The sequence below is a fragment of the Suricata suricatta genome, chromosome 8 (assembly GCF_006229205.1).
Source record: "Suricata suricatta isolate VVHF042 chromosome 8, meerkat_22Aug2017_6uvM2_HiC, whole genome shotgun sequence".
NCBI lineage: Eukaryota > Metazoa > Chordata > Mammalia > Carnivora > Herpestidae > Suricata > Suricata suricatta.
In genome coordinates, this window is record NC_043707.1 from 117,473,615 (window position 1) to 117,498,872 (window position 25,258).

At 46.9% G+C, this 25,258-nt stretch overlaps 1 protein-coding gene across 4 annotated transcripts; it reads left to right on the forward strand.

The window, feature by feature from the left end:
- Positions 1-4,161: 4,161 nt before the first annotated feature.
- On the forward strand, positions 4,162-25,258 carry AK2 (adenylate kinase 2). 4 transcript variants are annotated; one of them, XM_029948729.1, is made up of 7 exons: positions 4,162-4,330; positions 13,273-13,398; positions 15,780-15,890; positions 16,019-16,113; positions 20,901-20,973; positions 22,121-22,316; positions 24,356-25,258. In XM_029948729.1, the coding sequence occupies exons 1-7, from the start codon at positions 4,232-4,234 to the stop codon at positions 24,358-24,360; spliced, it is 705 nt and encodes a 234-aa protein (XP_029804589.1). In that variant the 5' UTR covers positions 4,162-4,231; the 3' UTR covers positions 24,361-25,258. The 4 variants fall into 4 exon arrangements, with proteins under 4 accessions (XP_029804589.1, XP_029804588.1, XP_029804590.1 ...); XM_029948728.1 differs by lacking the exon at positions 24,356-25,258 and having other exon boundaries at positions 22,121-22,493; XM_029948730.1 differs by lacking the exons at positions 13,273-13,398; positions 24,356-25,258 and having other exon boundaries at positions 22,121-22,493.

The following is a 25,258-nucleotide window of genomic DNA, read 5'->3' on the forward strand; positions in this document are numbered from 1 at the left end:
CAATGATAGGTAGCTAAAGAAGTAGAAGAGAGGGAGGTCAAAATACTACTGTTATTATTGACAAAGCTGCTGGAGATGCACCTTTAGGTCTGACAGACAAGTGAAATAACTAATACTGAATTCAAAAACAAAAACCAATCTTCTCTACCCAGTGTCAGGGTGTACTGGAACATCATACTCTTCCCTGTAAGGGTCAGAGCCTGGGAAGTGTAGAGCATGGAGGAAGAGAGAAAAAACAAAAACAAAAAACATGGTTCTTGTGGGCAGGCAGATTTAAAAGAGAAAGAGGGGGGATAGCTGAACTGAGCTTCATTCATTCTCCCTAGACTCAGCAATCCAGTAAGTCACTCTTCCTTCTCCCCAGGGGAGGCAAGAAGCAAGAGTGTTACTGTAAAGCAAGTTCCTCCACATGGAAAAGGCCAGAGGAGGTAATAAATATCCCTCTTAGCATTGTCCATTAATTCCCGACATCTGGATTACTCAAAGCAGCTCTGGTTCCTATCATTCCAAAGGCTGCCTGTTGTACAACTGTATCTTGCCAGTGGTTTCCTTCCTTGCTTAATGCAGCCAGAGTCTGGTTCTGTTGCTTTCATCCAGAGAACATGCATTCGTTTCCTATAGTTGTTGTAATAAATTACTATAGGGGCGCCTGGGTGGCCCAGCCAGTTAAGCATCCAACTTTGGCTCAGGTCATGATCTCGTGGTTCATGAGTTCGAGCCCTGCGTCAGGCTCTGTGCTCACAGCTCAGAGCCTGGAACCTGCTTCCGATTCCACGTCTCCCTCTCTCTCTGCCCCACCCCTGTTGACACTCTTATCTCTCCTCTCTTGCTCTCTCAAAAATTAATATTAAAAATTTTTTTAATAAAAAAATAAATTACTACAAATTTGGTGGCTTAGAAAAACACAAATTTATTATCGTACAGTTTAGGTCAGCAATCCAAAATGGGTCTTATGGGGCTAAAATGAAGGTGTCAGCAGAAGGTGTGTGCCCTCTAGAGAGTCTAGGGGTGAATCTGTTTCCTTGCCTTTCCAGCCCCAGAGGCTGGCATCGTTCCCTGACTTGTGGTCCCCAGTCAGCAGTCACACCACTGTGACCTCTGCTTTCGAATCATGTCTCCTCCTCCGGCTTTCCTGCCTCTCTCTTATCCTTATGAGGACCTTTGTGATTATATTGGTTTCATCCAGATCATCCAGGATAATCTCTCTCCATCTCAAAATCCTTGACTTAATCACATCTGCAAAGTCCCTTTTGCTGTGTAAAGTATGGGATTAGGATGTGAACATCCTTGGGGGCGGGTGGCTCTGCCTACCACAAAACATGAACAGAAATATTTCTTGGCTTATCTTGCGTTCATTTCTTTCTCTACTCTCCAGTCTGTTCTGCAAGGGATCTTTATAAAATGTGAATCTGATCATGACTGTTCTACCTAAGAAATTTCCCAATTCCCCAATGCCTACTGGATAAAATCTACAGCGCATCCTATTCCCTCTCATCTCTGATGGTTTACTCTGAATGTTTTCTCCACCTGAAATCTCCCCCACCCCAAAGCCAAATCCTCTGTATCTTTCAAGCTCGTCTCTTTCACCTCTAGCTGGAGAAACCTCCAGGATTCCTCTAGCTAGAGCCCAGCTGCACTGCGAGTCTACAGAAACTGTCCATCTTGTTACCTGGCGGTGCCAGACACCAACCAGTCAGACAGACCACGGGCTCACCTCTCTCTGCCTTAATTTCCTCTGTTAAAAAAAAAAAAAACACAGATAATAAAGTAAATACATACATAGTTTGTTGTGTGAATTAAATGAGGTAGTGCACGTAAAGTGTTTAGTACAGGCTGTTATGCAGAACCCAATAATAGCTAGATGGTAGCAGTTACCATTAAAAATTAAAATGAGTGGGGCACCTTGGTGGTCAGTCGCTTAAGCATCCAACTTCGGCTCAGGTCACCGTCTCATGTTCATGGGTTCAAAGCCCCTCATTGGGCTTTGTGCTGACGGCTCAGAGCCTGAAGCCTGCTTTGGATTCTGTGACTCCCTCTCTCTGTCCCTCCCCGCTCATGCTCTGTCTCTCTCTGTCTCAAAAATAAAATTAAAAAAAAAAGTTTTTTAATTAAATTGAGTGAATAAATGAAGTACTCCTTCCTTCCCTTGGGCTGTTAATATCCCCCTTATAATCTTCAGTATCCCTCCAAAGACTAGGACATTATTAAAATTGAGTGAATAAGCCTTACACTGTGTGTATTTATGTGTAGTCTTACTTACCTTTCCCCTCTGAGAGATCCATGCCTGGTAGAAATCACTGTAGGAACTGGTGGTAGGGAAGACTCTTCTATGCCTCTTGCCTGGTGCCCTGGGCACAGCAATACTCTGGCTTTCTTGGAGTGAAGTGAATTTTGGCTACATAGAGGCTTCCACCAGAAAAAAAAATGTGCTTATTCCTCACCGTCATTCCCGTCCCCACAAACCTGGTGCTCTCTGGGTACCAGCTCATCAGCCCATCTTTTTATTTTTTTTTAACTTTTAAAATGTTTATTTATTTATTTTGAGAGAGCGAGGGAGGGGTAGACACAGAAGGAGACACAGAATCTGAAGCAGGGTCCAGGCTCTGAACTGTCAGCACAGAGCCCGTTGTGGGGCTTGAACCCATGAACCCCGAGATCCTGACCCGAGTTGAAGTCAGATGCTTAACTGAGTGAGCCACCTGGGCACCTCAAATCAGCCTCTGTCCTAATTGTGACTCTGCCACTGTGTGGCGTTGGGCTAACCACTGAATATTTTCCTGAAAAATGGGTTTAATAATCTCTGCCTCCTTCAAGGTCAAGTACCTTGTAGAAGGCCAGTGTGCAGACAAGGAATGAGCGTTAATCTTTGTGAGGTGAAAGAGAAGAAAGAGACCACACTGAAGGGAAAGCAGATTCACTACCAGGATATAGGAAAGGAGTTTCTAGGGGCCTGTGGGGAACGTGTCAAGAGTGTTTCATAATCAACACTCTTGACCAAAGGTCCAAAGGGGCCCTTGGGGGCTGTTCTTGCCAGGGTCTCAAGGATTGCTTCATTGGGGGGTGTGGATGAAATTTTCACACACCAAAAAGCTGTAGAAATTCTTTTCCTCTCCAAGAGAAGGTCATCTCTTTTGAGAAAAAGTAGCTTTTCCTGACTTAAAAAGGTTATTTTCTTTCTATAAAAATAGTATCTGTTTGTTATAGAATTCATCATAGAGCTTTTTGAAAATATAAAAATGCACAAAGCAGTGCCTGGGTGGCTCAGTTGGTGAAGTGTCTGACTTCGGCTCAGGTCATTATTTCATGGCTCTGTGCCGACAACTCAGATTCTGTGTCTCCCTCTCTCTCTCTCTCTCTGCCCCTGCCCAGCTCACACTCTGTCAATCAAAATTAATATTTAAAAAAATGTTTTTAATGCACAAAGAAGGGGAGAGGCTCCTGTAACAACAGTGTACAGAGATCCTCACTTGTAACTCAAAATTGGGATTTTGTTGTAACTGCAATTTTGTATTCTGTTTGGTGAACACTTTCCCACGTGATTAAATATTTTATACAATGGGGGGATTCAGTATACAAATTTGTTGCAATTTATTTAACCAATCTCTTATTGAACATTTGGGACATTGCCTTTGTTTTTGTTTTGTTTTGCTTTATTCTTTGGTTTGTTTATTTGGGCCTTGTTGGTTGTTACAAGTGCCACAATTACTATCTTTGTTACCCAAATCTTGACACATATCTTTATGTCTTTTGAATTCCTAGAAGTGCAGTTGCTAATTTGATACAAATTATCAACTTGTCTTGTAAGACTGATTTCGCCCATTTGCACTCCTACAGGCTATTTCATAGGACTTCACCGGGGTTGCCGGTGTCATTAACTGTCAAAGCCAACTTGGAACTTCCAGCCTGGCCTCTGGTCTTGCTTCACTTTTTCCCGCCCACTCGGCACACCCGCCGCGAGCTGCAACCCTCTCAGTCCATGATGGCCCGCCTCTTCCTTACTTTCATTGATTTTTGTCCAATCAGAAGCAGCCTTCCCCAGTATCGCCGCATGGTTGGTGAGTTGAAGTGTCCGTCACGCTCTGGGGCGGGCGGAGCGACTTGACGGACGTGGCGACGGACCAGTGTTAGCGGCGAGCGGGCCGTGCGTGGCGTGCGCGGCGCGCTAGGTTGGAAGCGCTTGGACCTGCTGAGGTGTGTGCTGGCGGGTTGGGCGGTGAGAGGCTCGGCGGCCATGGCACCCAACGTCCCTGCGCCCGAACCGGCCCCAGAGTGCCCTAAGGGCATACGGGCCGTGCTGCTGGGGCCTCCCGGAGCCGGCAAGGGTACCCAGGTGAGCTGCAGGGCCGGGCTTAGCCGCGGAGCCCGTGGAACCCCAAGGTCAGGACGGCCGGAGGTCCGGATCGCCCTGGAGCGGACCGTGGGTTTAGGCCTGGGGAGGAGGTGGGGGTGCTGGTAAGGCCTTTGGGAGAGGGTACAGTTGGAGGTCGGGGAAGTCTGAGTTAGAATTAGAGTTCTGGAGGGACCTAGGCTTGAGGTGTCGTGTTGGGGGATCAAAGGACTGATATAGATCCCTTAAAGGGTTAGAAGCTGAGAGGCTTTGAGCGGTAGGGAGAGCCTTGAGTTGAGGCATCTAGGTAACAGCCTGAGAGAGGAGTTAGGGACCCCAGGTTCCCTGCGATACGGGCGTGCATTGTTCAGCTTTGTGTTCCAGGCACTCCGAGTAGGGGAGGCTTGCTTGTAATGATTAATGACTGTAGGTGGAGGAGCATCTCCAGCACGTGGGGCCGAGTGGGAGCTGGCCTGCGCTGTGCTGATTAAGACATACTGAGAGAAGTGAGCCAGTTAACTTGGGGGGATGGGTGAAGGTACCTCAATGTACAGGTAAGAAACCAGCCCAGAGAGGGTCAGGTTGCTTTCTAAAGGTAGCAGAATGGACTTCCTGCAGTCTAGAACGATGGGACTCCAGGAGATTGGAGTCTAAGTTACCTGCTGCCTTAGCAGACTGTGGGGCCTCGCTTGGTATCTGGAGTGTAATGGACCCATAGATCAGGGTTGGGATTTATGATCTTGTTTAAGGTTTGAAAGCCTAGGGGCGGGTGGGTGGCTCAGTCAGTTGAGTGTCCAGCTTTGGCTCAGGTCATGATCTCACAGTTTGTGGGTTCGAGCCCCGCATTGGACTCTGTGCTGACAGGTAGCTCAGAGCCTGGAGCCTGCTTCAGATTCTGTGTCTCCCTTTCTCTCTGACCCTCCCCTGCTCACACTGTCTCTCTCTCACTGTCTCTCTCTCGCTCGCTCTCTCTCTCTCAAAAATAAACAAAAAAACATTAAAAAGTATTTTTTGACATTTTTAAAAATTAAAAAAAAAAAAGATTTTGAAGCCCATGGCTTGGATTACCAATGTCCCCTTCCTGCCTAAAGTCTGACATTGCCGCCCCAGGCCACAGGTTCTAGCTTGTTCTTAGATTCTAAACAGGAAATTGCTGAAAGTCTGAGCACCTAAGTGAATGTGTTCTGCGGACAGCTCTGTGCCCACTTTTCCTAGCACTTGGAAAGATACTGTCTTACTCATTCTTGGGACCCCTCTGGCAACCAACACATCATTTGGCACTTGATGGTGTTGGAAATGGATGAAGGGCCTAGATTAATGTGGGTGATGAGAAAGGAAGTCTGGAAGAGTCAGTTCATTCCTGATAAATGCTTTTTGGCTCTGGGCATTAGGTCAAGAACAACCACTTCTCCTTTTCTCTCTATAGCTGGAGCTGATTGATCCTTGGAACTCACTGTTAACCTAATCCCCTGTCCTCAGTAACTTTGAAGTCTCCTTTTTCCTGTTGCTACCATCCTTGGTTATTAGGGAAACTGCCACCTAGACTCTGAGTCTGCAAGCCCAGACCTTGCAGACTTTTACTGTGAGTGACCGCGGATGAACAGGGTAGCTCAAATGCATCACTTCTTTTTTCTAAGTTCATATGGAAGTTAATAATTTCAGTAGTTGTGTAATGAGCAACCCCTCCCAGTGCTGAGACGAGGGTTTTATAATAAAGTCTAGCAAGCTTTGTAACTTGTGAGCCTAAATGTTCTCACCTGAAACACGGTGATAATATCTACTTTAAACATTTCCTGAGCACCAAACATTGAAGATGGAGCAGTGAACGAGACTGATAGGGTCCTTACTCACGTAGACCAAAAAGTTGACAAGGATGTGGGAAGATTGTGTTTTTTACATACGTGTGTAAAGCCCCCCCACGTATGTACATGACCGGGCACATTGTAGGTGTTCAATAATTATTGACTCCCTCATCTTTTTTTTTCTTAATGTTTATTTTTGAGAGAGAGAGAGAGAGTGTGTGTGTGTGTGTGTGTGAGCTCACATGAGCAGGGGAGGGGCAGAGAGAGAGGGAGATACAATCCGAAGCAGGCTCCAGGATCTGAGCTGTCAGCACAGAGCCCGACAGAGGACTCAAACTCTCAGACTTTTGAGATCATGACCTGAGCCAAAGTCAGACGCTTAACCACCCAGGCGCCCTTCCCTCATCTTAATAACACATTTCCCTTCCCCTCAACTCAGATATATTTCAGTGTAAAGGGTGATGTATTCAGGAAGTTTTGAAGAAAATTACACTTAGGAGCTGATTTATAAGGGTGTGCGTATGGTGGGCGTTGGTCAGAGAAGGCTTTGTGGAAGTAGAGGAGAGGTACTTGGGACTTGAGGAAACACAAGTTCTTTAACGTCTATACACCGTTCTTTTCATAGGTGGAAATATAGGAATACTGGTGGTGTAATTTTTTGGAGTTTAAAAAATAAAGCCCTGTTCATAAATCAGAGATTTTGCACAGTGGCAACCTGCAGCAGCATTTAGACTGCAGACACATCCTAACTTTTCTTTTAATGAAGCGTTAAATACACAAACGAAAACTGAATGGTGTAATGGGTCCCATGTACCCATTTTCCAGCCCGACAACCATCCGTTGGTGGCCATTCCTTCTCCATCCTCTTTCCCTTCACAAAGTATTTAAAAACAATTAAAAAATTTTTTTTTTTTATTTTTGAGAGACAGAGAGAGACAGCGTGAGCAGAAGAGGGTCAGAGAGAGAGGGAAATACAGAATCTGAAGCAGCCTCCAGGCTCTCAGGTAGTTGTCAGCCCAGAGCCTGACACAGGGCTCAAACCCACAAACCGTGAGATCATGACCTGAGCCGAAGCCGAATGCTTAACCGACTGAGCCCCCCAGGCGCCCCCACAAAGTATTTTAAAGCTGCTCCCATATCTCATAACTGAGGTGTGTTTCCTGTTTTCTCTGCCTGCCCCTGTGCACAGTTTTTTTCCATGTGTCCATCTTACACCAGTTCTCCATGGCCAGGCATGCACAGTCAGTCGCCCGCCATCGTGAAGGTCAGACTCCGTCAGCTGTGTCATGTGCAGTGACACAACACCTCTCTGAGGCCCACATTCTTGTTCCCTTTTGACAGTTAAAGAAACTGAAGTTCAAAGAGACAGTTCTCTAGTTTACCTAGCAAGTAATTGGCAGGTCCTGCATCTGAGTGGCTCCAAAGTTCCTGCTCTTTCTGTTGCTATTTCCTACCCTGGGTTAGATTTTTCTCCTACCCTGTGTGTGTGTTTGATGGTTTTGGTGCTGGAGATGCAGAGAGCAGCCCTTGCCTCTCAAGAGAATACACTATACCACAATAGTCCCCCTTTGCTTAGTTCTGTGACAGGCCCCTGGTCACATGTGTTATCTGATTTAACCCTATAACCGTAGGAAGTAGGTCCTCTTGTTATCCATGCCTTTTTACTGATAAACTGAGGCCCAGAAGCTGTATATTATACTCCCAGGATATCCATGAAGAAGTAGCAAAGGCAGGATTTGAACTCATGACAGATTCTCCAGCAGAGTCACTATCTTACCCTGTTGCTATTAATCCAGGCAGAGAGGCAGAAATGAACATGCACGCCTGCTATGTACAAATGCCTACTAGTACAAAGTACTACATGAGAGGTATCAGGTGAGTGACCCTGACAAATGCTAGGGTAGTTCAGGGTCAGAACAAGAACTATAATTTGTCAAGAGTATTCCATTCTTCCTCTTACCCTACTAGTGATGTTTGTAATACTATCCTCAGTTTATAGATGACAAAATAGTCTCAGAGAATCACTGGCCTGAGGTTACATGGTGAGTTAAGAGACAGAGCTGAGATTCAAACACGAGTTTCTGTGCGTTTTAAAACGCTGTGTTTGTAAATGATGGAAAATAATTGCATATGTTAAAAAAAATAAATTGTGTTATATTCTAAAAATAAAAATAAAAACAGCTTTTGGGTAAAAAAAAAAAAAACACTGTGTTGAAGTATGATATACGTGGAGAAAGGTAGGAATACCTTAAGTGAGCAGCGTGGTGAATTTTCACAGTTACATTTGTGTAGCTTACCTCCGTATGAGGAAACATAATGTTGTCAGCATGGCAAAGTCCTCTTTGTGCTCCCTTCCAGACACACACCTACACACCTTCCCCAAGGACAGCCACTAAGGCTCTGTGGCTTGTTACTGTTTTCTAATAAAGCCATACAGTGTCATGGGTAAGAGCTGGGGCTTGCCAGCTCTGCTGTTACTAGCTATGTGATCGTGGGCAGTTTAGCCTCTGCATTTCATTTATAAAATGCAGATAAAATTAGCTTCTTCCTCATGGGCTTGTTGTGTGGTATGCATACTAAACACAGTAAAACAATGCATGGAAAAATAGCTTGGCATGTTGCAAACACTCAGAGTTAGCCGATGTTGATAGGAGTCCTCGTGAGAGGAAGAAGGGACAGTTGAGAGTACTTTTGGTGAGAGAAATATGCTCAGAATTTGCCTACAGGAAAGGATAGAGCTTAGGCCCCTGGAAGGGAGAGGGTGTTCCTGCACAGAGAAGAGCCAAGGTCCTCGGAGATGCTGATGTTATGTATTTGGGCATTGTACATAGAGCCGCTGTTTACAGTGATGCTGGGCATACGGACGGGGCATGTGTGGAGGTAAATTTGAAGAGCCTGGGGGGGGGTAGGACATTTATTGTGAAGGACACTGAGTGCTAGGCTAAAATATTTGGAGTTCCTCCCTGTAGTACTGAGAAGACATGGAGGGCTTCTGAGTGTGTGTGTGTGTGAATGATGGGGGATTGGTGGGACCACACCCCGTAGTATTTTGGGAGATGATTCCAGCTGCCTATTTAGGAGCATTGGACCTGGGAGTGGGAAAGACTGAAGGTAGAAAGATAATGTCACGGTGAGAAAACATGTGGGTTTGAGATTAAATCAGATCTCAACAACTGATAGTTTGCCAGGCACTATGCTGAATGCTTTCTCATACATCATTTTATTAAATCCCTGTAACAGCCCTGAAAGTAGCCATTATTGTGTGTACACTAGTGATGAAGAAACTGAGGCCTTAAAAAGCCATGTAACTGTTCAACAGGACACAGCGAGGAAATTGTAGATCCTGGTTCCAACCCAGATCTGTACCACCAAAAACCCCATCTTGCACCACTGCCCCAGGGTTTCACAAACGGTGCATCGGAATCCCAGGGTGGTGCCTGAGACCCACTCGGTCATGAACTTTGCGGGTGGGCCTGCCTTAGTATTTTTAGCATGTGCCTCAGATGACTGATAATAACACTGAAAACTGAGAACATTAAACCACCATGCTGTCTCCCTAGTGGTTTTAGCCCTTCTTACCCATGCATCCAGAAGCCCACCCTCTCCCCAACAGGGTTCTCACAGAGGTGATGAGCCTACTTCTTGGTCTGTGGCCAGTGAGACACAAGTGTCTCAGGCCTTCAGCAGCAAGTGTGGTCCGGGGGCCAACAGCACAGCCAGGCCTGCAAGCTTCTTAACAATGCAGATGCTCAGGGGATGCCTGGAAGGCTCAGTCGGTTGAGCCTCTGACTTCGGCTCAGGTCATGATCTCGCAGTTTGTGAGTTCAAGCCCCACATTGGACTCTGTGCTGACAGCCCGAGACCTCCAGCCTGCTTTGAATTCTGTGTCGCCCTCTCTGTGCCCCTCCCTGCTCATGCTCTGTCTCTCTCTCAGAAATAAATATTAAAAAACATGCAGATGCTCAGGCCCTACCCTATGGAATCAGAATCTGCATTTTAGCAGCACCCCCAGGAGATTCAGAGTAGAAGCAGTGCTGTAAAACATCAGCATGAAGTTGAGAAGAATATGTCATCAGGCTGCTCCTGTCATTTGGAAGTAAAGAGTAATGCAAAAGAGAAAGACCACGGAGGGAGGTCTTTATTTTGAATGTCTACTTTGTGTCCAATGTTTTCAGCACGTCTTTCATTTTATCCTCCTAACAGCCCAGTGCAGTAGACATCCCCCATTTGACTGGTGAGGAAACCGATTCTGAGAAGTTAAGTAACTGGCCCAAGGTCACACAGCTGTTGAGTGCCTTAGCCAGGATCCCTCTGTAAATCTCACTGACTCCAAAGTCTAAGCTCTTTGCAACCACATTGACCCCTGTGCAGCCAGCAGAGAATGGAGGAGTTCTCCTTCGGCCTCGTGGCTTCTGTCGTGGAGTGCTCTTCCACACAGCCACAGCCGTGGAATCCCGTCATCTGGAACAGCCCTTAAGAGTCTAAAGGGGGAGGGGGGGGCACCTGGATGGCTCAGTCAGTTAAGCGTCGGGCTTCAGCTCAGTTTGTGACCTCGCGGTTCATGGGTTCGAGCCCAGCATCAGGCTCTGTGCTGGTGGCTAGCTCAGAGCCTAGAGCCTGTTTCAGATTCTATGTCTCCCTCTCTCTCTGACCCTCCCCTGCTCACACTGTCTCTCTCTGTCTCTCAAAAATAAATAAAAAACATTTTAAAAAATTTAAAGAATCTGAAGGGGAGAGAAATCTAGAACAGTTAGGTTCTGTGGTTACAGCCCTTCCCTGGTGTTTTGGCAGCCTTTCGCCTTGAACAAGCCTGATCCCCAGAATGTTTGCCCAAGTTAATTTCAACAACCAAGGAAAAGATTGGCAGAGAAGCTCAGTTCTCTGCGTCTGTGGCCACCACAGCAGCCTGGAGGACCAGAGGGTCTTGACTCTCATTGGTTTTCCAAAGTATAGTTTTTAATGCCTTCTTCAGCTGGGTTCCGTTTTGCTATGAGGTTACTTCTTTGCTTGAACTGAATCAGTCCATGAAAAACAAACTGGAATTTGCTGCATTGAGCCCCATCTATTTAACTTTTCTTATGGGCAACTAAGAAAACTCCCAGTGGAGTTGAATTAGAATCCGACCGTACTTATAAAACAGTTGAACCAGAAAGCTAAGGATTCAACTTCTTGAACTGCTTCTATTCCTTGTATATTCTGGGGGGGGGGGGGAAGGGGGAAGGGGGAGCACTATAGCCAACACTGGACTGTCCAGAGTTTCTTCCTGATTCTAGTCTTTATTCTGATGTATTATCCACCGATCCAGGAGCTCCTAGAAGACAGGGCCTGGCTGCTAGCAGGGCCCTTGAAAGAGGCATCAGGGGTCTCTTTCTGTATGAATGAACGTGGAATTTGGGCAGGGGCTACAGTACCAGCCTGTTGAGTACCTACTATGTGCCTGTCCCTATGTGCATATGCCGAACTCCATTTGATCCCATCAATCCAGTAGTGCAGGGACTACTTCTCTTTCCATTTGACTTAGTGGAAATTTGAAACTTAGCAAGGTAATACCATTTTTTTTCAAGTTACATGTCGTTGGTGCCTGAAACCCAGCTATGTTGATGCTGAACCCCAAGATTTTTTTGTTTTTAATTTTGTTTTTAATGTTTATTCATTCTTGAGAGATGGAAAGAGAGACAGTGCAAGTGGGAGAGGGGCAGAGAGGGAGACACAGAATCTGAAGCAGGCTCCAGGCTCTGAGCTGTCAGTACAGAGCAAATGCAGGGCTCGAACCCACGAACCGCGAGATCATGACCTGAGCTAAAGTTGGACGCTTAATTGACTGAGCCTCCCAGGCGCCCCTGAATCCCAAGGTCTTAACCAAAAGGCTATACTGCCTCCTAAAACTACTATCTAAGTGTATACTGTTGGCCCAGTGCTCTGTTTATGTATCCTGTCTGATCCTCAGAGCTACTTTCCGAGACGGAGCCTTTTTTTGCCTTCATTTTAAACACATAAGGAAACTGAGCCCCTGAGAAGTTAGTAACAGGACAGGAGAAGGACCAGATCTGCCTGGGAGAACCTGCACTCTTCATCTTGTCCCAGCTGCCTCCCAGCCCAGCGGCCACAGTACTTGACACTCACACATTCGTTCCTTTGGCAAATGTTCCTTCAACACGTTGTATGCCAGGTGTTGTGCTGAGTGCTTAATATACATGAACTCCTTTAAACTGCACAGCAGCCGAGGTGCCTATTGGTAAAAGCGTGCGATTCTCGATCTCACATTTATAAGTTCAAGTCCACATTGGGTATAGAGATTGCCTAAAAATAAAATCTTTAAAAATAAATAAAAATTGGGGCACCTGGGTGACTCAGTCCATTAAGCATCTGACTTCAGCTCAGGTCATGATCTCACAGTTCATGGGTTCCAGCCCTGTGTCAGGCTCTGTGCTGACACCTCAGAGCCTGGAGCTTCCTTCAGATTTTATCTCTCTCTGTCTCTGCTCCTCCACTTCTTGCACTCTGTCTTTCTCTCTCGAAAATAAATAAACATGAGGGGCGCCTGGGTGGCTCAGTCAGTGAAGTGTCCGACTTCAGCTCACGTCTGATCTCACCATTCGTGGGTTCGAGCCCACATCAGGCCCTGTGCTGACAGTTCAGAGCCTGGAGCCTGCTTCACATTCTGTGTTTCCTTGTTTCTCTGGCCCTCTCCCGCTCACACTCTGTGTGTGTCTCTCTCTCTCTTAGAAATAAATACGCATTAAAAAAATTTTAATAAATACACATTAAAGGACATTTTAAAAATAAATAAAAATAAACTTTGTGGCAACCATGTCCAGAAGGATTGATTCTGCTATTTTTATTCTTCCCATGTATGAACCGAGGCTTTTGTGTCCCTAGTGTGTGTCTAGTGGAAGTCATGGTAATAGTTTCTTGTGTGCTAGGTGTAGTTTTAAGTGCTTTACATGTCATATAGTTCTTATAACCCTATAATCATACGTTATGATATAGTGTAAGGTACTTTTATCCCTATTACAGGTAAGGAAATCAGCATTTGCCGGAGTTCACACAGCCAGTGAGTGACGGCCAGGTTCACGGCCAGGCAGTCTGATGCCAGGGCCTGCAGTGTCAACTCTGTCTCAGTCTTTGTCTTCCCCTCCACAGGCACCCAGATTGGCTCAAAACTTCTGTGTCTGCCATTTGGCTACTGGGGACATGCTGAGGGCCATGGTAGCTTCTGGCTCAGAACTGGGAAAAAAGTTGAAGGCAACTATGGATGCCGGGAAGCTGGTAGGTTTGGTGGCACCTGTGAATATTGATATTCCTAAGTCTAGATCTGCATTGCATGATATGGTAGCCTCCGGCCACATGTGACCATGGAGATTAATTTACATTTAATGTACTTGAAAATTCAGTTTCTCGGTCTCACTTGCCACATTTCATATGTTTGTTCGCCTGCACAGGGGTAGAACATTTCCATCACTCTAGAACATTCTGTCAGCCCCGTGCCGTGGGGTGTTTTAACAAACCGGCACACTATACGAACTTTCAGAGTAGCGAGTTACTTGGTTCATTCTGAATTTGTGGCATTTATTTTATTCACCTTATTCTTGAGGTTCCTTTATGCTAATGCATTTTATAATATGCCCTGTTTTTAGAGCCAGAAATGAAACTGCATCCTTAGGCTAGAGCTCAACCATGCATCCAGGAGAGGACACGGGAAACCACAGAGCGTTTTAACTCTGTTTTTGTGCCACTGTGTTCCTGTCTCTAACAGAGGAGTTGTTTGATGATTAATAAAAATAATTCTTCCTGTTTGGGGGATATAATAGCATTTTCTTAAGTTTTTAGTCCAGTTGATCAAATTGGACAATTACAATCTATGATCCACTAAATCTTTGATTAGTGCCACAGAGTAGTTGTGACGGAGTTATTCTGGGACCTGGCCTCTGGGAATCACCTTCAGACGTCATTTTGTGGAGCGCCTGGGTGGCTCAGTTGGTTAAGCGTCTGGCTCGATTTGGGCTCAGGTCATGATCTCACGGTTTGTAAGGTCGAGCCCCCACGTCCGGCTCTGCGCTGACAGAGCCTGCTTGGGATATTCCATGCACCCTCCCCCGTACACGTGCTCTCCCCCTCTCTCAAAGTAAATAAATAGCCTTTTTTTTTAAAGTCATTTTGTACTTGGCTCTCTGGTCGTTTCCTATCTTAGAATGTTCGTTGGGGAAGGTGCTGGGCTTTCCCTTTATCCCCGAGGTGCCTCCTGGCAGGCTTTGAGATTGCTGTATTCGGCAGCTTATCTGGTGCTTGCCTGCCTGCCCACCTGCCCCTTTACTTCTAGCTTTTTCCCTTCGTGTTGATGAAACCTTTAGTTGCTAGAAAGCCAAATATTTTGGACTTTGGGTCTTGGCAGAAGATCTTGTACTGAGAAAAATTTGGGATATTGCCACGAGTTTACTTATCTCCAGCCTTTACTTAGTCACACAGCTTGTACTTTGTCCCCAAGTTCACAGCTGGTCCCAGGAGATAAGAGCATTAGCTACCAAGATGGGCAGCCTTCACTGCCACACTGGTAGGGAACTTCTGTCTCTATGCAAGCTCAGGCAGAAAACCAGTCTTCAGAAGCTGGGAGGGGTCCTCCCTGGGGCTTCTAGAGAGGCTTACCCATCTGTTGGGCTGGAGCCTCGCTTCCTTGGTTCTGACCCGGTCTTGCCAGGGCAGTGACTTTCTTTGTTACCTCATGTCCAGGCTGGCCTGGACCACTTTGCTGTTAGCCTAATGAGAATTGTGAAACGCAAGGGTGGGGCTCTCAGCATTTTGGTCCTCACCCTCCTCAGGCAAGTGCTCAGCGATAAGCCCTCACTTTTCTTGTGCTTTGAGGACAGCTGCTTGCTGATGAGCTGTTATCTGATGGAAAGGATTCTTTTTTTTTTTTTTTAGTTTCTTTTTTTAATGTTTATTTTTGAGAGAGAGAGAGAGAGACAGCACGAACTGGGGAGGAGCAGAGAGAGGGAGACACAGAATCCAAAGCAGGCTCCAGGCTCTGAGCTGTCAGCACAGAGCCCAACATGGGGCCCAAACCCACCAACTGTGATATCATGACCTGAGCTGAAGTTGGATGCTTAACTGACTGAGCCACCCAGGCACCCCTAAGTTTATTTATTTTGAGAGAGAGAGAGAGAGAGAGAGAGAGAGAGAGAGAGAGAACCCCAAGCTGGCTCTGCACTGTCAGCTCGGAGCCCGCTGCAGGACTCGAACTCATGAACCGTGAGCTCACAGTCTGAGCCAAAGGCAAGTGTCGGACGCTTATCCGACTTAGCCCCTCAGGCGCCCCAGATGGAAAGGATTCTGATTAATGTCTGGAGAGGGCCTCAGGACCTAACACATGGAGCCCTCCTGTTCAGGTAGCAGGCAGTGGGATCCTCTTCTTCACCCAGATTGCTGGGACACAGGAGAATCTCAAGGGAAGAGAATGTGTATGTGGCAGCCACAAAAATCATGAAACTGAATTTTCCAAATGGAGCCAGTCCTGATTTGCTCTGATTCTTGCTTCTCTGGGGCCAAGAGAAGACTTTAGTAATCAGGTTATATAGACACAAACTGTTGGCCCTGGAGTTGGGCTAATGTCATCTAATTAACAGATTTAACGCTGTCTTGTTCTTAACTTCCAGGTGAGCGACGAAATGGTAGTGGAGCTCATTGAGAAGAATTTGGAGACACCTCAGTGCAAAAATGGTTTTCTTCTAGATGGCTTCCCTCGGACTGTGAGGCAGGCGGAAATGGTGGGTGCCTTGCATTTGCGTGTCTGTTGCATGAAAATGAAGGGTTGGCCTTTATCTGTTCATTCCTTTGAGGGAAATGGCTCCAGTCAAGCTCTGGTAGCTTAGATGGGCCACATACTCTCTTACAGCTTGACAACCTCATGGAGAAGAGGAAAGAGAAGCTGGACTCTGTGATTGAATTCAGCATCCCAGACTCTCTTCTCATCCGAAGAGTCACAGGAAGGTATTTGTCCTCTGAAAGGTCCCTTCTGGTCCTGCCTCCTCAGAGCTTTGTCACACCACCAGCTGCTCTTACCAGATCCCAGCCACACAGCTTAGTGCCATGTTAACATGCATTGGTCTTGTTTGGTGACATCCACTGATGTGGTGGCATGGGGTGGGGATACATGGCAAGAAGAGCAAGGGATTTGAAATCAGACAGTGTCCAGTCCTGTCACCTTTTCATTCCGACCCTAGGCAAGTTTCCCAGCCTCTCCAAGGTGGGTTGCTCCTACATAGAGTGGGGTTAATGCGACCTGCTGCGAGGAACCATTGTGCGTTTTAGGTACCACGAGGCGCACAGTTCAGAGCCCTGCTTATAGTAGGTGCTTCCGAAATACCATATTCCTTACGTGGTTATCTGCATTTTAGTGCCCTTTGAAATCTGCTTTCCGTTGGGAGTTGCCATACCTTGCTGTAGGCTTTGTATTCGTTGTGAAAATGATATGACCACCTACACAAAGTTTTGAAAACAGAGGAAAAGTTTGCTCGTGGTACAGGCATCTCAGCCAAACGTACTACTTCTGTGTTGCATGTTTCATTTTAAAGTGCTTGCTTTTTGGGACATCTGGCTAGCTCAGTTGGCGGAGCATGCAGTACTCGGTTCGAGCCCCACATTGGGAGCAGAGTTTACTTTAAAAAAAAAAAAAAGAATAAATAAAACCTTTAAGGTACTTGTTTCTCTGTAGCAGTCAACATCGAACACAGAAATGCTTGTGTTTCTGTTTCTGATCAAGTTTGCTCCAAAAGGTCGCCACCGCTTTAGGCTATCGTTTCCCCCACCCTGTTTCACTGTGCACTCTGCCATCTGCTTTTGCCTTCCAGAAATCCGGGGGAAGCGCTCAGGGACTAATAGACCTCCCGTCCTCATCTTTATTGTGGGCTATCGCTTCTATATCTCTAGTCATTTTATTGGAGTCTCAGGAAGATGGTCAGCCTACCCTCTTGAACCAGACATCCTTCACCATTATTTTTCATTGCTGCCCAGTATTTCTAGGTAGATGAGCCATCCTTTATTTAATTGTCTCCTTATTGTTGGACAGCTGTGTTTTTCCTAGAGGTCTACTATTAAAGTGATGCTGTAACCATCATAGTACATGTAAATTTTTGGATTTAATTAGAGGGAAAATGCTTTCTTGTTGTAAATTTTATGACTTTCATTTCCTGATGAGGTTGGACATTTTTTCCATGCGTCTGCTGTCCACATCGTCACAGAGAGAGGCAGACATGTAAACGGACAGCGGAATGAGCGTTACAGGTGTTTTCCTGAGAGGCTTTATTAGATCTGCTGGGATCCACCTTTTATTAATTTTCTATCCAAGTGTCTATCTAGGTTTCATGTTTCTAGCTATTTCATAGGTGCCATCAACGTAGGAACTTTTGGTTTTTTGTGTCCCCACTGGCACAGAGTAGACAAAGTTGATGCAGGCCAACAAGTGGTAAGGTTGATAGGAAGACACGTTACCAGGGCTGGGAGCCCTAATGTACAAAGCAGATGTGAGCAGTACTAGTTGACCCTGGGGGCCTTTGCTTCGATCGGCCCAGCTTCCTGAGTGCCTGCTCTGTGTGCAGCACAGTGCTAGACTCAGAGGCAGGGGACTGGAAAGGGTACAGAAGAACAACATGCCTATCCTTGACCTCAGAGACTCTACAAGCCATACATTGAACCTGGGCTGGTTAGCACAGTGGGAGCGAGCCTGGGAGCAGGGAGGGAGGGCTTCCCAGGAGAGGTGCAGCGACAACTTGACCTTCCTGGATGGAGAGGATTTCGGTGGGGCTTTCCGGGAAGGGAGTAGAGGCAGGAGTAAGTATAGGTACCGGGACAGCCTCTAGCTGGGGCTGGAGGCAGAATGTCTGTCCAGAGTTGGAGGAATGATCTGTGGGGGGCTGTTGGGAAGGCAGGATAGGGGTGACTGGGGAAGGTTTGTCGAGGTGAAGAGGGTAGACACATCAGGAGTCATGGATGTTGGTTGGCTTTTTGTTGTGTTTGTGTTTTCTTGTGGTTTTTTGTTTGTTTGTTTGTTTTTGAGAGACAGAGAGTGCGAATGAATGGAGTAGGGCCAGAGAGAGGGAGACAGAATCTGAAGCAGACTCTACACTGACAGCAATGAGCCCAATGTAGAGTTCGAACTCACAAACCACGAGATCATGACCTGAACCAAATTCAGACACCCAGCTAAGCCACCCAGGCGCCCCCATGGGACATTCTTAAGCCGTGAAGTATGGCAGAAATAGCATTCTAAGAGCATTAGTTTGGCCCTCACATACAGGCTAAAATGGTGGAAAGGAGACACAGACAAGACCCCACCTAGGAGCCTGCTTGTGACTGACACATGGAGTTACAGGTTTTAACTGGGGTTGGCTGGTGGGGAACAGAGAGATTCTGAAGAACAAACGGCAGGATTGTTATAGAGGAGGAAGACTCAGTCTCTCAGTTTGGGAGTGAATGTTGTTGTGTGATCTGCTCCCTCACAGAGGAGGGGCCAGGCCAGGCCAGAAGGTAAAGGTGTTTTCTTCAAGCTCACTCTGGATCAGTGGCAGAACTAGCACTAAAAGCCTGCTTTCTGCCCCCTAGTCCACTACACTGATGGTTGGAAGAAGAAAAAGTCAGGAATTAGTCGGTTAAATACAGACCTTATTTAAATCTGACATAAGGACCCCACTGTAAAAAATCTTTTTGATTAGCTCTGACCTCATTTCTAACAATTCTTTGAATCGTTACTTTATTTCTTGAATATGCATGGTCGGTGGGTTTTGGTTTTAACTTATTCAGCATTGGCTCTCTGGTATCCTGATCATTCTGCCAGTTGGCTTTCCTGATGTCTCAAGGCATCCCCACGTTGTGGATGAGAAAACAGGCATCTGAAGTGTCGCACTTGAAGCAGCCGTGGCTCTAGAATCGCAGCCTTGATCCCTCCACATCGCCACCCCCACCTCTAGGTCAGGCCCACTAGCTCGTAGAGCTGTTTTGGTTGGTCCTGAGACCAGCCCCACTTTGAGAACTTGGATCTTGGACTTTCTTTCATTTCCCCTGTAGGGAATGAGCCATGCATTCCTCCTGAAATGAAGTCGGTGCGCGGGGAAGGAGCAGAGTGTTATATGTAACTGGAAGGCTGGGAGAATCCGAGTGAGGCACGTGGACAGGAAAGAGTTGTGTCTGCTGCAGCCTGGCTGCTGTGTGCCTTGTGCTTTCCAGAAGGACAAGAGTCGTGGTCCACGTCTCATGCCCAGCAGCCTCTCCCTGGGTCTCCCAGTGGATGCCATTCCCCAATGGAGGCACCTGAGGAACCTCTCCAGCAACTCCAGTGAAAGAGGGCCGGCCCTCTTGTCACATGGTAGCACGTTCAGGCCACTCAGGATAGCTTCTTTACTCAGGCTCACCTTGCCCCCGTCAATGTTGTAAATGGACCACTTGGCCCTTTAAAAGTGTGCCGTCATTAAAACTCACTATTACATTTTACAAAGGTGTCTGCCCAGGCTTTGACAGTCTGACTCCGACTTTCCCAGCTCAGCTAATGTGGTGGGATACTGATCCCCTTAGCCATCAGAGTGGCGGGGCAGGTGGGCTTTTCCGGAGGGGCAGGCACCCAAGTACTGAAAAAATAGTTTTTCTGCACGTGCCAAGAGGTGAAAAATGTTGAGAAGTTCTGGTTTAGCAGACCTTCACGAGGGGAGCAGCCATCAGTTAAATAAGGAAGCTTTGGTTGGCACAAAATGGGGCCTGTCTAGGCCCTGGCTGCCAAGCCGTGTTTGGCCTGTCTTCTTCCCTTCTTCAGGTTCCTGGGCTCCTGTGGTGTGGCCACTCCCAGTCAGGAACACGGCACAGATGGAGTGACCAGCTTGATTTTCAGTGCCAAATAAATGCTGCTTCTTGAGCACTCCACGGCTGGTTGAGTCAGTCAGGTCTCTGGTGCCGGAATCCATACTGTGCTCTCATGCTTGGGTTGCCTTTAATCTACGTGACGTCAGAGGTGTGCTGCACTGTCTAGTTGGCATCTTCAGGACGTGTTCTTCCTATCACACCTTTCTGCTTTTTATAACCAAACTACGATAGAAAATAGGGTTAGATTCTCTGTCCTCTCTCCCCCATAGTGCTTTGCACAAATCTCTATTAAAGGATTATTACATGTACTTTAGTTTTTTCCCCCATTGTCTCTCCCACTAAAGTAAGCACTGCTTATGATTAGGGATATTTTTCCCCCCAAATGTTTTAACATTTATATATTTTTTGAGAGAGAGAGACACAAAGCATGAGAGGGGGACGGTCAGAAAGAGAGGGAGACACAGAATCTGAAGCAGGCTCCAGGCTCTGAGCTGTCAGCACAGAGCCTGACGTGGGGCTTGAACCCACAACCATGAGATCATGACCTGCACTGAAGTTGGCCGCTTAACCAACTGAGCCACCCAGGCGCCCCCGATCAGGGATCCTAACTCATTGCTCAGTAGCCCCTGAATTCAGCACTTAGTAAAGAAATGTTATTGGGTGAATGGAATGAATGGCTGTGTGAGACCAGCACCAAGTTCCCACGTTGGGCGCTGAGCCAGGTCGGCAGCCGGACACTCATGGCCATATCAGGTCAGAGTAGAAAACGTAACTCCTTCCGGGGCTTACACCCGGAAGCAGTGCCCATAGCTGGGCTCTGTGCTGGGCCAAGGCCTCACATCAAGCTTCTCTGGCACTGCTTGTCAACTCGGAGACCTCTGGGGGATACTTCCAGGCAACCTGACTCCTGTTCCTTTGCTGTCTTTCAGACTGATTCACCCCCTGAGTGGCCGTTCCTACCACGAGGAGTTCAACCCCCCAAAGGTGCCCATGAAAGATGATGTATGTAAACTCGGGGCAGGAAATTGTCTTTTCTTTCTTTCCCCTTTCTCCCTCTCTTTCTTGTTCTTTGCTTTTTCCATCTTTATTCCTACCAATATTAATAACTTAACCATGGGAAGGATCACTACCACATAAATCGTGTGGGCTGTGGCTCCTCTGTCTGGACAGTGCCTCTCCAGGTGGTTTATTGTTTGACCTGAGGCAGATACCAGCACCGGCTACGTCACAGTGCCCAGTTTATACCTGTTTTTTGTCCAGAGCAGCCCCTCTCTGGCATCACGGTGACCTAAATGGCCGTCTAATCCCAGGAGAAGGCTTCTTGGAAGCCCAGAAGTAGAGCCAAGCTGGGAGAACAGTACTGAAGAGGAGTGTGTTGACTGCTCCTACTGCAGAAGAATGTCCTTTCTCTCTGGTGACTCTGCTGTGTCCTACAGAATCAGACTATTTTGGCTGGATTGACGTTGCCGAGTTTTTATGACAGTCTTCAATGGCTTAAAGATGTAAAAGGGAGGGGCTTGTACATGTTCACGGTAACGTTTGCCATAAATAGTCCATTTCGTCTGTTTTAGAACATGCAGTAGGAAGAATTTTCTGGGTTTGCCTTTGTCACTTGAGACAAGTTGGTCAGGTCGTACAGGTTTCAAAGCCATAACGTCAGCTTAGTCACATTTCACTGGAATGGGGAATCTGCCATTCAGAGCTCTTTCTCCCTTCACCTCCACTCTCAGATTGTGATGGCCAGCACCCTAGTAAAAGCGCCAACCACTACGGTGACTTTACAGTTGTATTCTCCGGGTCCCCTGGGGCCTCTATCTTTCCACTCCTGATCCTAGAAGTTTACCTTGGGGGTGAGGAGCCTGAGCAGAAGCTGTGAGAGATAGGCCTTGCCCATCTTCCTCCCTCAAACCCCTTTCCTCACGCTTGCTGTCTCAGGCTCCCCGACTTCTCTGGACCTGTTGGTCTGTTCCCGGGACCAGCTTGCCAGGAGTAGCAAAATTCTCTATAGTTCTTTAGTGGAGAGAAATCTAGATTATCTTTCTCTCTGATGAACTTTGGGATCAGACAGCATTGCAAATTTGCATCTGGCATCAGAGAAGGAAAGCTTGCTAACAGTCCCAGACTTTCATTGTTCTCTTCCTGTTCTCAGATCACTGGGGAACCCTTAATCCGCCGCTCAGACGATAACGAGAAGGCCTTGAAAATCCGCCTGGAGGCCTACCACACTCAGACCACCCCACTGGTGGAGTATTACCGTAAACAAGGGATCCACTCCGCCATCGACGCCACGCAGACCCCCGATGTCGTGTTCGCCAGCATCCTAGCGGCCTTCTCCAAAGCCACATGTAAAGACTTGGTTATGTTTATCTAACGTTGGGTCCAAAGAAGGAGTTTCTGTCTTCTTCTTGTCCCTGTTGAGGGAGTGGTGGGGACTGCAGAGCAGGCAGAGGGAAGCTTCCTCAGGCCAGAAAGAATACCATTTGTTGTATTCATTAAAAAAGCACTTGCTTGATATATCTTTAGTGTGTGTGCAACTCTCATCTCATCTGTTTGTGTGTGTGTGTGTGCGTGCGTGCAAGCGTGCTGGTTTTAAGTACGTGTACACTCTTGCTTTCTTTCTAAGATACAGACAAGGTTGCTTTATCAGCTGCTCACTTCTTTAGCCATACTCTTGATTTTTTTTTCTTTTACCAAAGTAACCTAAGTTGGGTGTCTTCCAGGCACCCACCCCAGTTCTAAAATCTCATGGTATTTATTCCATCTCCAGTAACTGAGTGGAAGTCTAGGATCACCTAAAGTAATGCAGGGCCAGAGTTCCCTGTGGCAGATTCTTGGCAGAGATCCACTTGCTTCCCTGCCCACAACGAAAAGCCACCTGAGTCAGTATGTGGATGTGGATCATTAGTTTTGCCCCTAAATGGAAGTAAAAGGGCATTTACGTTGCAGATTCCAGAAATTACTGGGAGAGGATATCACCATAGAAAGATCCAAGCCAAGTTGAAATAGTCCTGTGATCTGTCTCACAGAGCTGTAAAGTAGGGGGTGATTTGGGACCTGTGTTTGAAAACCGAATTATTGCCAAGGAATTAAACCAAGCAGACGGTCCTTTTGAATTCAGACTATCTTCCGAACATCCAGGCTGGGCACCTGAGAACAACAGCCGGTTCACTTCCCAAAGAGAGAGCAGAGTAGGTTTGTTTTCGTGTTTTATCTTTGCCTCAGTTTCCAAGTATGAACAGAATAATGATTTGGAGGTGATCTATTTATTCTTGGCCTCGTTTTTATTAGAATTTACTGAAACCCAGTCTGTAGGATATGAAACCCAAATCAGATGTGTCCCTTTTAAACTCAAACTCTCTCCCCTCCAGATCCAATCCTTCACCCCTGATTTCATGAGATGGTGACCTCAGACTCCCCAAGAAGAGATTACCCAAAAATAAGATCACCTATGGCAGTAACCAGCCTGTATTCCTAACTTCAGTTCCTCAACTATTAAGCATTTCCTGAGGTCCATGCAGTGCCTTTTGATCTCTGGTTTGATTTGTGGCAAACAGATGAATTAATAGACTGTTAGGGGCCACAAAACAGTGGCCTCTGGAAAAGCCATTGGAAAACCAGTGGCAGGTCCAGTAAATGCCACCTGCCCTAGCGTAATCTACTGACTTGGTGCATTGGGCTCTAGAGTCCCAGTCCCCATCTGACCTGAGTCTCCTGCTGTCTGTGGAACTGTCAGAGGGCTTGTCCCCTGTCCATCTGGAAGCTGGGCATGGGTACGTGGTCATCCCTTTTGTGTGGTTCAAGTGAGTGCCTGCTAGCTGTGCTCTGCCTTCTTTCCCGGGCTGTCAGCTAACCCTGCCCATTCTGAACGAAACCTAGTCTGCTGTGGGGCATTTCTGGGAAGCACATGACTTCAAGGAAGAGGAGTGAAACCAAAACTATGAGCTGTGTGTGTCTGCAGGGGCCTGAAGTCCTCTGGGTGAGGGTGGCCTCCTAGACCTTGGGGATTGATTCCCCTTTCCCTGGGGACAGTTGCAGGCACTCCGCCTCAAAGCTAAAGTCTTTGTATGTTTGCTAATTGAATGCGCACAATCCTTGCTCAAATATTTGTCACCCATCTGTATATATCCATGTGTGCTGTGTATTTGGGCTGTGATGACACTAGATCCTGTGGGACATGTATACCCTTTTGGGGGTGGGTAGGATTTAGATTTTTGCTTCCTTTAATTACAGAGCCTTAACTGTGGCAGGCATGAGAGCTTTCTCCTGACAGAAATGTCCAGTGTTTGATGCATTTGGTTGCTGGGGCATGCATGCCAGCCTTCCCTGATATTTACTCGGTTTTTAAAAACCCATTTTCTTCTCTCTTGTTTCCTCTCTATTTCAGCCTAGTAACAGAAGGCCAGGCGAGACTGCACCACTGCTCATCACCCCGCGGCGTGATCCCTGCTCTTAGGTGCTGGGCAGAGGGGAGGGGTGGTCAGGGTGAGGATGGAGAAGGAAGAGTGGTGAGGGCCCAAAAGGAGTAACAAAGAGCAGCAATGTGGTAGCAAGGCCGTCTCTTTCACACATCATAGAGGGGTCTGAAAGAGTACAGAGGAAGGGGGGGGAATTAATGAAACTAATTAGAGCGTGTAAGTAGAAATAGGGAAGTGCAGTATTGTTTCTAAGGAATTGAAGTTAGATTTACTGTGGACTGGTGAGAATTTTTTTTAAAGCCAATGCCCTAAGGCCTCAGCTTTTATCTCAGAACCTCATGGGTTGCCAGGCTAGGAATGCAAGAGATCAAACTGTTCCGTCTTTCCTGAAGCTTGGAACAGACAGGCTTTGACTACTGACCCTGACCCTGGTTCCCCGCACCATGAGATCAGAAGATCATCTCCACACTGGAAAGAGATGGGGTGGGGGTGGGGGGTATGGTGTTAATGGGGGCAGTGTGTTCAGCCAATCGAGGTGACCAGAGTTGTGGCGGAGGCAGGGCTGGTCTCCCTCCTTAAGGATGCGCCACTGTTTACCAGTCCACCTGTTCTCATGGGTCAGCTCCCAGCAGCCACCCAGCTTCCCTACACTCTTGCCATCTTCCATCCACAATGTGAAGGGACACTTGTTAATAAGTGAACAAGTATCCTAAGCAACACCATCCAAAGACTGTCCTTACCATCCTCAAATCCTGTGACTGGGATCACTCGTCAGCACTGTGATGTATCATTTTCAATGAGGTGCCTTTCTTAACTGACCAAATGCTGCCTTGTTTGGCCACTAAATCAATAAAGTGTGTTAAAAATTTGTA